Here is a 16,804-nt window from a genome sequence, read left to right on the forward strand (position 1 = left end):
TATCTCCTGCTTTCAGAACAAAATTACAAAAAGTACAGGGTTAGTTACAAACTAACTAGTAGTTACTAAGCCTCTAGTGTGGAATTTATGTTCCAATTTCAATAAGAACTTACTAACAGCTGGTGCAACCCTACCCCGGACAACATTTTTATATACACATTAATTTTAGTAGTATGATTAATACTGATTCATAGACTGACTGGCTAAAAAAAGTATTTTGTGGGTCAGCCTTTAGATTTGATTACAGCCTACATTCATCATGGCATTGTTTCGACAACCTTATGCAAAATCACAACATTTATTTCCATTAAGAAATGCATTAATTTTTGGCTGAGATTTTGTATTGACAGTCAAAACACTGTACACCCTCTACTTCAGTACATCCCAAAGGCTTTCAATGAGGTTAAGGTCAGGACTCTGTGCTGGCCACTTCATTTGTGAAAATGATTCCTCATGCTCCCTGAACCACTCTTTCACAGTTTGAGCCCAATAATTTTTGCCATTGTCATCCTGGAATATAGATACATCTTCCGACATGGTTGTTTAAGAAATGAAAAGCTACACCGCATCAGTTACGAGTTATATATTGAAATATACATATTGAAATATATCAATCACTGCAATGATGATCTAATCCTAGATGTTTTTGGTCAGGCAGTGTATTTAGTATGATTAATATTTAACAGATTAATATTGAAATAATTAACATTGTTAAAAGATATTGTTATAACACTAAATTTTAATGGTATTTACTGACAGAATACTAGTTCATAGCAGAAATTCAGAAACATGTTTTGGATTTCAGTGCAAATTTTAGGTCAACGTACTATACCTACCTAAAGTGTAAGAAATCATCAAACTTGTACCTAATGACCCTCTGAAATGTCATTAGTGACCAGACAGCTGTGCACCAAGAAACATCGATGACAGAAAAATGTTAAAATGAGAGAGAACATTCAAATGAGTCTAAACCCTTTTAATAAAAGAACAAAAAAAGACTGTAACTCACATAAATGGTAGCTGTATGCACGTTTTTGATGTTATACAATAATAGATGTTCCTCACTCTTTAAAGACTCTGACATGAAGAGAATATGCAATATTAAGTTTTAGTTCATTTTAAATTTTTTTACTGTAGAATGTCGCATGCTGTGTGTTGGGCCTTAATCTCTGTAAACCCAAGTAGGAGTGTATTTCTGAAGGAGTGCCTTTAATCTGTTTAATTTATGTATATGTCCTCTCATTGGTTGTTGAGTGTCTTTAAATATTTTGTTGACATTTTAGTTTGTGTCTCATCTGCAAGTATTTGAGTGTTTGTGTATTTATCAGATTTCAGTATTGTTTGTTTGTTTAGAGTGTGCGTGTACCTGATCAACTCCAAGGGCTTTTTGTTGTCTCTAAAACAGTCAGTGCTTTTAGGATTGTGGACATCAAAAATAAAATGACTTCATGAAACCAAAACCTTCCAAAGTTTTATTGCTCATATTTGTCTAACACTACCCTATGTTATCACCTTCTCTTTCTCAATCCCTCTATTTGCTTTGTAGTTCCTCTTTTCCGTTTAGATTGAGGGTCCTTAGTTCTTCACTGCGTTTCCTGTCAATCTCTTCAAGTTCACAGATTTTCTGGTAGAAAATATAATACAATTGACAGCAGGTCTTACTGCATCCACCAGACATTTTATAACAAAGTAGCTTTAGTTTAAGACTAAGAAACGGCTAATAGCAAACACACAAAAATGTAAAGATACATAAAAAATGTGATTAAAAAATAGGACATTTCACTATGGTACCATAAAACATTAAATATAACTTCCTAATTTCTCAGGTTTTTAGACTAAAACTGTGGGTGGAGTTGCATTTAAAAACTGATGATGGCTGGTGCCGTTTCATGGTAGTATTGGCTGTTATGAGCTTATGTATTTGTATCTTCACCTGGGAAATCTCTGTGTTGATGAGGTGTTGATATTGGTGACCTTTTCCCAATGCAATCATCTCCTCTAAAAACTGCCTTCTGTCCTCAATCTCATCCAGAACTGTTGGTAGGAAATGACATTTAATAATAGTTTTCATGTTACCATAAGATGCTGATAATACTGAGCTTATTTAATTACCTTATCAAGGTAATTAAAGTGTCTCCCTCTAAATTATGATTAATACAGGTGGTCAGAATTATTGGCACCCTTGGTAAATATGATCAAAAATGACTGTAAAAATAAATCTGAATTGTTTATCCTTTTGATCTTTAATTCATAAAATTAGCAAAAATCTAACATTTCATTGAAGGAAAAGAATTGAAAGTGGAGGGAAAATCAGATTATGAAATAAATGTTTTTCTCCAAAACACTTTGGCCACAATTATTGGCACCAATAGAATATTTTATGAGTAAAATATCTCTGAAGTATATTCCCTTTCATATTTACATTTTTTTAGCACACCAGGGTGATAATGAACATGAAATTGTCCAGCCGAGACTTCCTGTTCTGCGGGAGTATAAACATGAGGAAACACAAAGGCCAAATTCCCTTAAACATTCCTCACAATGAGTAAAACCAAACAATATAGTTCTGATGTGCAGCAAAAGATTGTTGAGCTTCACAAAATAGAAAGTGGCTGTAAAAAAATTGCTAAAGTACTGAAAATCCCCATTTCCACTATCAGGGCAATAATTGAGAAGTTCCAATTAACTAAAGATGTTACAAATCTGCCTGGAAGAGGACGAGTGTCTAAATCGTAGTAATGCATGGTGAGGAGGAACGTTTGAGTGGCCAAAGACTCTCCAAGGATCACAGTTGGAGAATTGCAGCGATTAGTTGAGTCTTGAGTCAGAAAGCCTGAAAAAAAAAAAAAAAAAGATCAAACAGCACCTACATCCCCACAAGTTGTTCGGGAGGGTTTCAAGAAAAATCCTCTGCTCCCATCCAGAAACAATCTCCAGCATATTCAGTTGTCAGTCAAGACTGGAACTTCAAACGGGTCCAGCTTCTATGGTCAGATGAAACTAAAAAAAGAGCTTTTTGGCAGCAAACCCACCAGATGGGTTTGGTGCACACATGGATAAAGAGTACCCCATGCCCACGGTTAAATATACTGCTGGATCTTTAATGTTGTGGGCCTATTTTTCTGCTGGAGGTCCTGGACATCTTGTTCAGATACATGGTATCATGGATTCTATCAAATACCAACAGATAAAAATTCAAAACCTGACCGCTTCTGCTAGAAATCCAACAATGGGCCATGGTTGGATCTTCCATTAGGACAATGATCCAAAACCAACACAAAAATGTGTCACTGAGCCCAAAATGAAGCTTCTGCCATGGCCATCCCAGTCCCCCGACCTGAACCCTAAAGAAAAGGAGTGGAGTGAACTGAAAGAGAAGAAGCACTAACATGGAGCTGGGAATCTGAAGGATCTGGAGAGGTTCTGCATGAAGGAATGGTCTCTGATCTCTTGTCAGGTGTTCTCCAAACTCATCTCATCAGGCATTATAGAAGAAAGTGAGAGCTTTTTTTCTTGGCAAAAGGAGGTTGCAAAAGTTATTGAATAAAAGGGTGCCAATAATTGTGGCCAACGTGTTTTGTAGATAAACATTTACTTCATAATGTGACTTTCCACCCACTTTAAATTCTTTTACTTCCATGATAGGTTAGACTTTTGCTAATTTTATGAATTAAAGATCAAAAAGATAAACAATGCAGATTTATTTCTACAGTCATCTTTGATCACATTTACCAAGGGTGCCAATAATTCTGACCACCACTGTAAATAGAAATATAAAATTTAAATAAATAATCTTTTACAATAAAAAAATAAAAAAATAAATACACAATCAGCATCATTGAAATATTCATATATTCAGATCACTCAGACTAGATGAATTCTAATGAACAGGAACTGCCTATCTCACCCTCTTGGAATCTGTCTATCTGTTGCTCTCTTCTTTCTGTTAAGTCTCTTTGGGAGTGAGTTGGCCCAGCATCCTTTTGACCAGTAGAAAGAACATTTTGTAGCCGCCTCTTCTCTTTCTCTAGATCCCCTAGAAAGAGAGAAGAATCAGCAGAGGAGGATGGAAAGGCAAAGGTTGGATAAATTCATATAGGCCTAAATATGTATTGTATACAGACATTAAAGTTCACTTGATAGCTCACACTGATGATGACAATGGATATTGTATTACAAACCAAAACAAAGACTATCTTTATAGTTCTTAATTATATAAGGGTGACATTAAAAAGCATGAAGTTCGATCCCTATTACATCCATATGAATTTCCTTAAATGGTTACAAATCACTACTAAATGTAGTAATTTATTTATTTTGGGCTCCTAAGTTTGTTACACTGAACTGCTGTGGCAGAGCTCAATTCTTAACCACAGACAGGAAAAGCAATAATAAGGAAAATGTCAAATAATAAATCAATGAACCTCTCACCTAAGATAAGCATAAGACATGCTTAAGAATCCTGCATATTAAAAAAAAAGCTTGTATTAGCAATGTTTTTTTTTTTTAATTGTTCTTAGTCACTTATTTTAAAATCTATTGCATTCACTGTTTTATGTAAGCCTGATGAAGGTGAATGACCGAATATATTTTACCAGCATACTGGTAAAGTGGGACTCTATATCAAGTTGTTTAAGAAGAGTTATGATTTCTGTAATAATTGAAATAATAAGTGACAGTGAAATTCAGTTCAATGCAAATGTGTGTTGACACAAGTAGTGTAGAGCACAGTGCTGCATATACATGCAATGAAATGCATTTCAGAATCTAATAGCAAAAATGGCAGCAGCAAGGAAGATTAAAGAACAGAAGGAAGATTAAAGGGGACCTATAATGCCCCTTTTACAAGATGTAATATAAGTCTCTGGTGTCCCCAGAATGTGTCTGTGAAGTTTCAGCTCAAAATACCCCACAGACAATTTATTGCTTGTCAAATTTGCCCCTTTTTGGGTGTAAGCAAAAACACGCCATTTTTGTGTGGCCTGCTCCAAGTATGGTTCGCAAGTATGGACATCCAACTCCGCCTACATCCATGTGTGACATCAGAAGCCACGCCCGTGCCCAATACGTCACATTATGACTCCCCATAGTACATATTTACATTTATTCATTTTACATACACTTTTATCCAAAGCGACAAGTTAGGAATACAGCAAGTGATTTTTCATGAAGCGGCAAATAAACACACTAAGTGCTCACAATACAAGTTTCAGACATTGCTTAGAGTAGCATAAGCTAGAATAGGGAGGGATTAAAGGGATAGTTCATCCAAAAATGAAAATTGTCAACATTTACTCACCCTCAAGTTGTTCCAAACCTGCATAAATTGGAACGACAGCCACTTTTCCAGCATTGGGCCGAACGGTTCTCATTCGTAACCATTCTTTGCCAATCTGGACCAGCTGGTACAGTTACGGTTTCATTTTACACTGTGGGGCTGATAACGGCCACTCTTTAGAATGTAATATAAAAGTGTCAGTCATTGCCTTGGTAACACAACGGTTTACTTATGGTTAGACAACCGTACCGAGAATTCTGGGCTGAGAACGGATTGTAATCGTGCCATGCTGTACCAGGCTCCAGTGGAAACAAACCTGGAACTGTTACTTACCATTCTAAGAACCGTTCTGCCTGACGGCGGAAAAGCAGCTAACTTGAGGGTTAGTAAATGATGACAGAATTTTCATTTTTGGGTGAACTATCCCTTTAAAAGAGCATAGATTTTTTTTCTTATGATGAGGTTAAGTGCTCACAAAGAGATGCCTTTTCAGCTGTCTTTTAAATGTTGCCAGATGCATTGAATGTTGCCGGATTCTGCATTCCATATCTACGGTAACTCCTCATCCCCGTGTTGCTCCCGGAAACCTGATTTGTTGTATGTTGCTTTCCGATTGAAAGGTTTTTTAGGCATAAGGGAAGGTTTTGAATGTATTTCAGTCGTAAGGGTAGGTTTTAGGTGGATTTCAGTGCAGTCTGTCAAAAAGACGAATATAAGAAGTAAATGATAAAGAATTAGGTGTGAGGGTTAAGTCTTCTTGATGCTCAAAGTTAATGATGATTTTCCCCCCAAACCACTTCACCAGAAACCCCGCCCTGCAGGTAATTTCATTGGTTACAGTGACGGGTAGGTTTAGGGATCAGTGTTTGGTGTGGGCAATCAGTACTGAGATTGACATGACCAATAAATCGGCTGCTGGGTGGCATTGGCCTGGCTTTTGATGTCACACTTGGATGTCCATCGCTGGTTGCAGCGAGACGCTTCTCGCCCACTTTCCAAAAGAGGGCGGAGCTTTAACAGCTTGCACTTCGGTTGCTCAACAACAAAGCTGGAGAATCTTACGGAGCCAAAATGACAATTGACAGTAATGGTGTTCAGCCTTACATTGTTCAAACCAGAGTTGGACACTGATGGAGAGACTCCATCCTTTTACTGCAACTGGATGTTTCTGAATGGTTAGTGGATAAATTTATGTAGTTGCTGTGGAGTTGATTCAATTCATCATTGACTAGCATGTGCTGTCATGTTAACCAAATCCAGTGTTTAATTGAGCCTTGTTTGTGAAGCAGTCCGGCGTAAAATGACGGCATGGCAACAACACACTACTACAACGACTTTTCCTCTTCTCTAAAGCAGCCCAACATGTCTTTTTGTATCAAAATACTTTAGTGTTTTGTATTTTTGTAGTTTTAAAATACTCTGTAAGAAGTCTACATGATGACATCATAAAAATGCAACCTCTGATTGGTGCTTACTCAGTGGTTTGCCCAGACTTGTTGAGTTCAGAACAGATGTTAAGTTTTGGTGTTCGTTTTAGTAGCCTAGGCTAAATAGTTTACCAATTTACATAATGTTCTTGAAAACTATTATACTGAGGAGCAGCCCCCTATATTTATGATTAACAATCAATTGATTAATTAGTTATAAACTAGTTGCTATGAATACAGGAGCTATCATTTGTCTTCTTATGAATGACTTGTTTATCATTGAGTCAGTGTTGCTGATGCAAAGTAGGCCCTTTGTTACCAAACATCAAGTAACTAAATTAGGATACAATTATAAGTCATTCGCAAACTGTTAAAATTAAACTGTTGGTTACTTTAAAACTAACCTTCATCTGGGAGATCACAGGGGCATGTGAATATTTGATCTGTTAAATCCACAATATGTAAATTTTTGCCGCTTGAGGTTGCTAATTCAGTCGCTTATCCTTGATTTTGTGGAATCATGGGATGTGTTGTTTTCACGTCTACAGACAGTGGAAAAGAATCGGGACAGGACTCGGGCAGAAATCATGCTCATGGATGAGATTATTAACATTACTGTAGAATGAAGCAGAGCAAGGTGAGTGATGTTGGAGCTGAACGAGACCGCTGGAGAGATTGCTAATGAGAGATGAGCGCGACATGTCTCGAGAGCAGTGGAACTTTTATTATGCCACAGTCACTGCTTCCGCTTTTTTTGGTCTAGCGTATGGGGGGTAATGCGTTTTGTTTATCATATTAGATACATTTGTGTGTTGAAAGTTGTTATAATGCTACTCTGTGTGTTCGCTTGGCAGCTGCTATGAGACACTTGTTGCACACTGCAGTAAGCTAGATCGATATTAGTCATGGTAAAACATGGTACTCGCGGTAAATCAAGAAAACAAGATTTAAACAAGAAGCTATATAACATGATTAGTTTTCAGTCGATGAATGAATCCAAACAGTTCCTCATCTGTCTAATAAAACATATAATATGTTTTATTAGACAGATGAGGAATATAATGCGTCTTTGGTGTTTCCATGGTTTCTACAAAAAAAAAATGCGGGTATGATGTCATTGATAGGTGACGCATGGACACGGGCCATGTCCTGGTTAAAATTGCATATTTCTCTGGATTTTAAACATTCTTGGAAACATTTGGGATAATGTAAGTACACAAGTCAACAAAATATATAAAATTGTTCTAGTGGTTTTTGGATATTTTAATCCAAAAATTCTACATAATTGTGCCTTTAACTGGTTTCATATGTCAGATTTATTGCATGACTCGGGCAAAGAAAAGCTGTTGCTATCAAACATTGTTTACTTAATCAACTGAGTCAGATCGATCAAATAGGCCAATTGATGGAAGGTTTGTGAAGAAATTTAATGCTCTCTTGTAAAAGTATTTTTTAGTTTTTTTTTAAATACAAAAATACAGTAGTTTATTTTGATACATGGTGTGGCTGCTGTATTTTGTAGTTTATTTTGATATACTTAAAATTAAGGTATTTGGTATTTTATTTTAAAATACATTTTGATGTATTTTAACTAAAGTTAAAAAAGTGAAATCATAATCAACCACCCCTTTAGGAAATAAACAAATTTAAAATTAATTTAGTGTGTGGAGACGATGAAACTGGTGATAAAGAATATAATATATGGAAATGTAATTTTTTGCACTCACGTGTTGCACTAGGCTGAAACTGTTCTCGTTTGTAATTATCTCCAGCACTACATCTTTCTGCACTGCGCCTCTGTTGATGACCAATCAATGAGGTCCATCTTGAGACTCTGGGCTCTGGCTGCACTTTTTTCTGCTCAAGTGGGGTAAAGGTTAGTGGAAGAGCGCCCCCATCTGATCAAACAAAAAAGATAGTGTTAATAGGCATAAAATAGTCAGGACAGTTGTAGGGTATTATAAAATCTGTCACCTGAACTCACTTTTCAGCTGATTATTGATTTGTCTCTGTTGAAAGTCCGTTAGGCGAGACTCTTGCATCATTACTACAATGAAACAAAACAAACCCATAATAGATGGAGCCAAAGACCAGATATAAACAAGATATGCATGATTGTTGGCATGCACACACACACACACACACACACACACACACACACACACACATTGTATTAATTGTCGTGTCTCTGTTCTGTAGTTAGTGACTCTGGACTCCTTATATTTTGATCCGCTGGCCATCATTCCTGCAAAACAAAAACTCTTTACCTTTCTACCATAGACAAATAGAGCTGGTATTTTGGATGTCAAATGGTTACTCACCTCACATAAACAAGATTTTGTTTGAAATAAGCAGCAAACGAAAACGCAGCAAAGCGGTTCCTATGGTAACACACGCAAAACATACGACCAGAGATAATCCAGCAAAGCAGAGACAGGTCTCACAGAGAGCTGAACAAACTCGTGTTTTAGAGTGTTTAGAATTGCTTTCGGGATGACAAATCCAAACGATTTAGATCTGGTTCACTGGTTTAAAAAGGCTCCCTATGAACGTTCTCCGTCACTCCGGTAGTTTCGATCCTAAGTTGAGTTCACAAAGTGTGACGTTTCCAGCGAACATCCAATGGCGTGAAGCAAGCAAGACAGTTTTTGTGGTTTACATGCTGAAACATTATATCATTTATTTTGGAGTTGTCCTTATTTGGTTAATTTTTGGTCAGATTTCTGTTCTTTTATTAAGGCTCACATCATGCCCAGCTTTGAATTGTGCTTTAAAAATGTTTTATTTGGTTTCTTTTCCTATAACAAATGTTATCATAAGGAATATTATTTAATTAATCTGCTGCTGCTTTTAGATAAATTTTGCATTCATAAATCTAAATTTGGAGGAAATAAGCCTTTGTTTTTAAATCAATACTTAAATATAGTGCTTTGTTTAAAAAATAAGAAAGCTATAAAATGTGCTTCTATTTGTAAACATTTTCATATTATTTAGCTTTTATTTCTATTTTTTTTTTCTTATAAATTTATCTGGTTTACTTTATTTATGTATTTGTTTTATGTTTGTTAATGAAGTTTATTTAATGTACCCCCTAACTGTAATTATAATTTGTTAAAACAATAAAAGTTGTGGGGCAGGGATCTGGCCCTATTTTAAAAAATTCTATGACCTTTTCTGCGTGAAATTGTATTGTTTGACTGTGTACTTTTTTTCATTTTCTTTTTTTAATGTACCCTCTTTACCTATACTGTGAATCTAATTTCAATAAGATTTACAGTAGGGGCGATATTCAAGTGATGAAAGTAATTAGTCTCAGAAAGATCGAAGCTTTAAAGGGGTCATGAATTGAGAAATCAACTTTTCCTTGAGCTTTTGATATGTAAGAGGTCGTCGTAGGCCTACTATAAGAATATCCTGAAAACCTCGTTGTTAGTCCAATAAAAGTTTTTATAGACACCAGGCCCATCGAACGACTGATCCTGGAATGTGCCTATCTATGACATAGATAGGTAAAACCAGAACGGCTACTTCACAGTCTATGCTACTTCATTTGCAACATTAGCCCCGCCCACTGGCGTGTAAGTGAGAGGAGCAATACAGGACTAAAAATAACATTACCTTTCAAAGGATCCTAATGCTAAGGATGTTTTTTTATTTTCAAAAATTTGAATGTCTCAGTTGAACTTTATTTCTGTATTTTCTGTATATTACACTGTGGATTCTTTGGTAAATCAATCACATTTCGGTGCAGTCTTTGCAAAGTAGACTTTTACGATATGGATTTGACAGTAATGCAACAACATGTAAGTAACTGTGTTAATTCCAATGTCCGATCGGATATGTAATGTTCTTTGTCTATGTGTCTTTAAATCAAACCAGTGACTAAACGGTCAACTTCACGTTGTTTCTCTTATTAGGATGAAAATAATCTGTTATTTAAACTGTGATTAAATTATATATAGAAAGCGATCAAAGAACGCTCCCTTTACAATTGCTAGAGCTGTCAATTTATTCTGTGAGTTTATTCTGGACTCGCTCCAAAACTCCCGTTTTATTCAACAAATCTCTTAATTAGGCTACATCGAGTTTTCTCCATTCCTCAAAATAATGGGAATGAACGCTATTAAACTTAAAAGTTCACTTAAAACTATCCACACAGTATATTTCTAGTTTTGAGAAGCCATACAATAACAATGTGTGATGAACAGAAAAAAACTTAATCTGTTATATCCCGTTACTCAAATCTAATTCACTTTACTTTATTTAATTATTTAAATAATATGACTTAAACATTTGCATTGTGACCATTTTGACTATATGACGTTTGATCTCTGTCTGAGGGTAAGATTAGTAATGAATTATAACTTAAATTTTAGCCTTTTTTTATTACAAAAATGTATTAGCCTACACAGTTTTAGGAGACTTGACACAACTCAGTCGTGGGCTCAAATCTGGTACTTTTTTTGAAGCGCAACAGAATACTCATCCATTTTTACATAAATTGTTACCTTGAATTGAATGAGACCAGTGTACATAAAAATGGATTTGTGAATGATTTACACATTTTTTTCTGCTTGTGTTTCATGCAATGAAAATGAATGGTGACTGGGGTTGCCTTATGCCTGAGATCTGCTTTTGGGCTCCACAAACACCAAGTCAAACAGGTTTGGAATGTCACAAGGGTGAGGAAATACTTTTATTTCCACAACTATCTATTTAATAACATTACCAACCGTAAATTTTGTACTTTGCAGGGATCTTGGCATAGTATGCAGAAAGTTGGAACAGGAATGAAAACCTCTTGTAGTCCTGAAAATCATTGTGGCAAGAGGACCACCTAACAGAAAAGAGGGAAAAAAGAAGCCTGGCAGAAGATGAAGCTGCTGCACCTTTTCACATTTCTGACTCATTATTTACCTCAAATGTCCCTTGTGAATATTTTATTTATATTGATTCCACTATAATTTGTTTTCAGTGAAATTATGGGGCAAAAAGGTCCATTGTCATTGATGTAGCGAGTCACGATGCACTGTATGAAGCACAGCTCAAACACAGCTTAAAGCAGCTTTCTGTTGGTCAATGCAGTGAATTTTGAGTGACCAGCTTGGACCCATAGTGATTTTTTTTGTGAATTCCTATTGAAATGACTGGAATTCACCTGTAAAAACTCTGTTATTGGGGAAAACATTATCCACTTGTCTTGACATAAGCAGAGATGTATAAAGTACTAGAGACTCGAGTAAAAGTACAAGTGCTCTATCAATAAAGTGACTTGAGTAGAAGTTGAAGTGCTCTTTAAGCACCACACTTAAGTAGAAGTACTAAAGTATTCAACAGTATTGCAAGTAGTTTATTTTAAAATGTACTACTCAAGTACTGAAAGTAAAAGTATAAGTAGGGTTTTTTTTTTAGGTAATTTTTCTACACTGTCATATAAATAACCTGAAAATACTGTAGTTCATTAAGATTAAATCTTACTAACCACTCTTACTAAAAATGGGGTAAGCACACTTATATTCTCATTTCAAGAGGTGTTCTGAGTAAATGATTTGTTTGTAACACTTTATAATACGGTTTGATTTGTTAACATTACATTAGTTAATGTTTTAGACTAATAACCAACATGAATGAACTAACCATGATCAATATATTGTATTTATTAATCTTTGTTAATCTTAGTTAATAAAAATACAGCTGTTCATTGTTTGTATATGTTACTTCACAGTGCACATTAAATATGTAAATAAATAAAGAGCAATTTTAAAGCAAGACAGCGCTCGTGTTGTTTTAAGACGGTGAATGCGCGCGCGCGGCCGGGACTCTCTCTCTCTCTCTCTCTCTCTCTCTCTCTCTCTCTCTCGCTGCTCGTTCGCGCAGCAGTCATTACATCACTCACCGAACAAATAAGGCTGAAAAAACATTTCAATGCAGGAAAACTGCATTAGTTATGTCAGTGTAAATCTATACTCCCATTAACCTATAAAACACTACTACACTATAAAAACGGGCGTGGTGTTAAGCAGCACCAAAGGAGACATGCTTTACGATTTATTTTTGGCAACAGTAGGCTGTCATAAAATAAGAGAAAGTTGACATTAGTGATGGGTCAAAAATACCATTCATCGCGATGCGTGACAGCCTTTATGATAGCCAGCTAGTTTACGTTGAGTGAACACCGCAGCATGTCGCTAGTTAGCAAAAGGGCTTAACTTAGGCTACTGAAGGGGTGGAAGCAGGTGGAAGGTGGTGTTTTTGGTTCGTCCATCTTTTTAGCTGATCAAAAGGCAGAACGGGAGATTCGCTCAATGATGTGCCACCTTCATCAAACCTGCCATCCACCGTCAGTGGTAATGTGGGTTTGGAATGGAATGATTTGTAACATTTTTATAATTGTAACGAGTAACGATGCAGCACATAAAAATATATCGGAGTAAAAGTATTTAAACTCATCGAAAATATGTACTGAAGTAAAAGTGGAAGTAGGAGAAAAAAATAATACACTAGTAAAGAACAGATATCGCCTTTTAGTACTTAAGTACAGTAGTGAAGTAGTTCTACTTCGTTACACATCTGGACATAAGGAATATATTTCTGGGTTGAAGCCTCTACTTGTTTCTAGTGAAAATAGGCTAACTTACTCAACCGCCGTTTATGAGCGCTATTGATTCATATCATACATTAAAGCTAAGCTTTTCAAAAGTCAAAGTGTACACTACTTTTTTTGTAAGTATCACGGCATACCAGACTTCAATATTTTAATGATTTAAAAAAGCTGAATAACTGACCATGAGAGTTTGGTATACAGCACATTGTGAGTGTATATTAGCACTGTTTTTTTTGTTTGCTTTTGGCACCCAGAAACAGTTAGGCTACATCAGACTTAACAAGTGAATTGAACCGTTACATGTTTTAAACTCAAGTACACACAAAAAAAAAAAAAAAATAAATAAAAAATAAAAAAATAGTAGATGATGCACTTTTAATAAGTGTAGTCAAGATGTTAACGCCGTTTTTTTAATTTATTACATGGAACATATTTGAGTACATGCATTTTCTTGTATAGCCTATTCATTGCGTATTATACTCATTGTTATTCTGTATTCATTGTTATTTATCTTATTACTAGCTTTTTTTCAAGTGCATTTACAGTTTTTTTTTATTATTATTATTGCTTTGGTGTAATTTTCACAAGCAACTGGTAAATTTTCAAAACTCTTAGTAATATTACAACAGATCATCAAAAGTGCACTTTTTTCAAACGTTTCAGCATATTTTCATTTGTGTTAGTACAATGCACAAAATCACAAAGTATCCTTTTCACTACACAAAGAAAGTGTTTCATCTATTTAAATGTTTCATTCACAGTAACTGCCTTTCATAATGCTATTACTGTCAAACTTTGGATTTGCATCTCTTCTCGTTCAGTTTAATACATTTGTCTATTATTTAATCGAACTGGACTTAATTATTAATCAATGGATTATTTGGTACACCTATAGATTTCTAAAGATATTGAATAGGCATAGTTTCTATAGAAACTGTTTGCATTTTCCGATATGGATATCCAAATGTAAGGAATTCTTTTTACATTATAAGCAATTTATCTTAGATGATGACCACAATTTTCAAAGTGAGTGTGTGGGGTCATGGTAAACCCTGCGTTGTGAACCAAATGTCCCCACAAGGTTTAAAAATTACTGGTATTACCATCCTTTTGGTTTGGACATTTGGTTTACAATGCAGGGTTTACCATGACTTTTTTTTTTTTTTTTTTGGTCCCCATGAGGAAAACAGCTTATAAATCATACAAAATTATATTTTTATAAAATGTAAAAGGGGATATAATATATAGTTATGGGGGTGTTGAAATTTGTGAACAGAGCGGGATAGAGTGACTGACTGTATAACATCAGAATGATTAGAGGCATTACCATTGTATAGAGACTGCCTCATTATTATAACTCACCCTTCATCTGTAAAGATCAACTACAGTATAAATTCAATAATATGGTACAGTTAGAACATTTACTGTATTGCCAGCAGACTCTGTTCTACACAAAACCTCATGACTGTGTCATACTTCACACCTTTTGATAACACACTGAAAATATATTATTACAAACATTATGAATTTTATGTCAATTATGTAATTTAGGTAATGTAAGTGCATGTTCTAATGTGGCATCTGTATCCTGTGTAACTGTAATCATTTCAGCAACAAAGGTGATTTGAAACATGTATCTTGCATTGTTTGCTATTGAATTAACTGAATGTTAAAAGTACTAAACTGAAAGAACATACTGTTGTGTTCCTGTGATTAAACCAAATGTTCTCTTTACATATCACAACGATCTAGTGTTTTGAAACAATGATTATGTAGAATGAAAATATGTACGACCAGAATGAAAGCCTGAGATCAGGTTTTGAAAGAATGACTAGCTGTGTTAGAAGCTTGATCAGTCTGGAGTTTTGTACTAAGAGTTTTGAAAATGTACACCTTGTGAAAATAGTACCAAAGCAAATAATAATAAAAAAAAAAAATGTAAGCGTACAGTATTAAAATGTATGTATAAAATGCAATAAACAATTCTTATTTTGTAATTTGTTCAATTTTTCTATTTGTTTATTAAAATAGATTAGATAATATAATAATTAATGGTAACTGTATACCAATAATATATAAATAAATACAATTAAATAAAATAGAAATTTGGTTCCTGGAGTCACAAAAAGCAGTTCCACACAATGTTTCATATAAGAGGGTGGCTCTTCAGAGAACTGTCCCTTTTGAAAGGGTTCCTAGAGGTTGTACAGAGGGTTCTCCTAGTGTGGCAAAGTGAAGAACCCCAAAAGGTTCCTCCAGGATCATTTTTACAGTGTAGGTGGCGATATGCAATAAGAATGTAAATCACAATTAAACAAATGAAGAAAGAAATATGGCACGCCTCTTCTTGGTGTCCATTTCCATGGTGTGTTCACCATACTCTGGGTGGACTGAACTTACTACCGGCCACATTTTTGCAACCGACAGAATAGTTCAAAGTTTATAAGGTGGTATGTTAACCTTGCTTTCTGGAACACACCCCAGGGCTCTTCAGCTGGTCCTGGAGGGCCACTGTGTCCTGCAGTGTTTAGTTCCAACCCTAATTTTGCAGCCATTATGCACCATTGATGCACACGTCTGGCACTACCGGGCTGTTGTTAAATTCTTATCTTGTCCTCGATACAAAACATATAAACAGCAATTCAGCCTTTCATCATCAACATCTCTTATGACTGGGTGACCTCGCTGTATTTTCTATTAAGAACAATCTACTTGACAACAACAATACCAGTTTCATAAGCTTATATTCCACATCCTGCTGTGTCTATAGATGAAACTCTGAGGCTAGAGTTTACCATTGTGAAATCACAAGATCCTCCAGTTCACCCACTCCACTGTTACAGGAGAAATATAGAATGTTTTCCCCACTGCAGAATCTCAAGCAGTAAAAAAGAAAGCCAGAACGTAGGTAGGAAGCAGATGTGAAAGCTACTATCGTAAAATCAACTTGAATTTGATATTGTAAAATCAATTTGATATCATACTATCAATATTTTTAAGTTAAACTCGAAGATTAAGTTTTTAAATTTTGCTTTTGTACTTCACAAGCATGTTAATCGCAATTTTACTGAAATATTGGCTAAGCAGAGTCATACATTTTGAAACCGCAAGCTAGTAAAAGCACACTTGTATGTGCTAATGTTACTAGCAAAAAGACACTACAGACTTGTATATACACAGTTAAGCATCATGCAGCATTTGTCTTACCATTTTGCAGTCTGTCTTTGACCTAAATACAGGCTCAACTCTTCACCACATTGAAGGAATAAGAGAGGATGGAATAAGGCAGAAAGTAGGAGGACTGTGCTGGAAATAACCATTGCCGTGGTTAACTAGATTTTCAATGCATATTGAGACTGCACTTCAGTTCCGAGGCATGTCTGTTGGACAGGATGAATGCGAGAGAGATTCAGGGGAAAGTCTAGGGTTGCATCTGAAATCTCCTACTAGTAGGGAAGTATGTGAAGAACAGTATGTGACAAAAGTATGTCCAAA

The 16,804-nt window shown here is 35.4% G+C and overlaps 1 protein-coding gene across 3 annotated transcripts; it reads right to left on the reverse strand.

Annotated features, from left to right (window-relative positions):
• Nucleotides 1-1,454: 1,454 nt before the first annotated feature.
• Nucleotides 1,455-15,961, reverse strand: c21h22orf23 (chromosome 21 C22orf23 homolog). Of its 3 annotated transcripts, XM_067374794.1 has the most exons (7): nucleotides 9,027-9,426; nucleotides 8,873-8,950; nucleotides 8,690-8,752; nucleotides 8,433-8,603; nucleotides 3,908-4,036; nucleotides 1,934-2,034; nucleotides 1,455-1,624 (listed from the first exon to the last, which is right to left on the reverse strand). In XM_067374794.1, exons 2-7 carry the CDS (start codon nucleotides 8,946-8,948, stop codon nucleotides 1,532-1,534), a joined length of 633 nt encoding a protein of 210 aa, XP_067230895.1. In that variant the 5' UTR covers nucleotides 8,949-8,950; nucleotides 9,027-9,426; the 3' UTR covers nucleotides 1,455-1,531. The 3 variants fall into 3 exon arrangements, with proteins under 3 accessions (XP_067230895.1, XP_067230894.1, XP_067230896.1); XM_067374793.1 differs by having other exon boundaries at nucleotides 1,545-2,034; XM_067374795.1 differs by lacking the exons at nucleotides 8,873-8,950; nucleotides 9,027-9,426 and adding an exon at nucleotides 15,770-15,961 and having other exon boundaries at nucleotides 1,545-2,034.
• Between the last annotated feature and the right edge of the window lie 843 nt (nucleotides 15,962-16,804).

This window comes from Chanodichthys erythropterus, chromosome 21, assembly GCF_024489055.1.
Source record: "Chanodichthys erythropterus isolate Z2021 chromosome 21, ASM2448905v1, whole genome shotgun sequence".
Classification (NCBI taxonomy): domain Eukaryota; kingdom Metazoa; phylum Chordata; class Actinopteri; order Cypriniformes; family Xenocyprididae; genus Chanodichthys; species Chanodichthys erythropterus.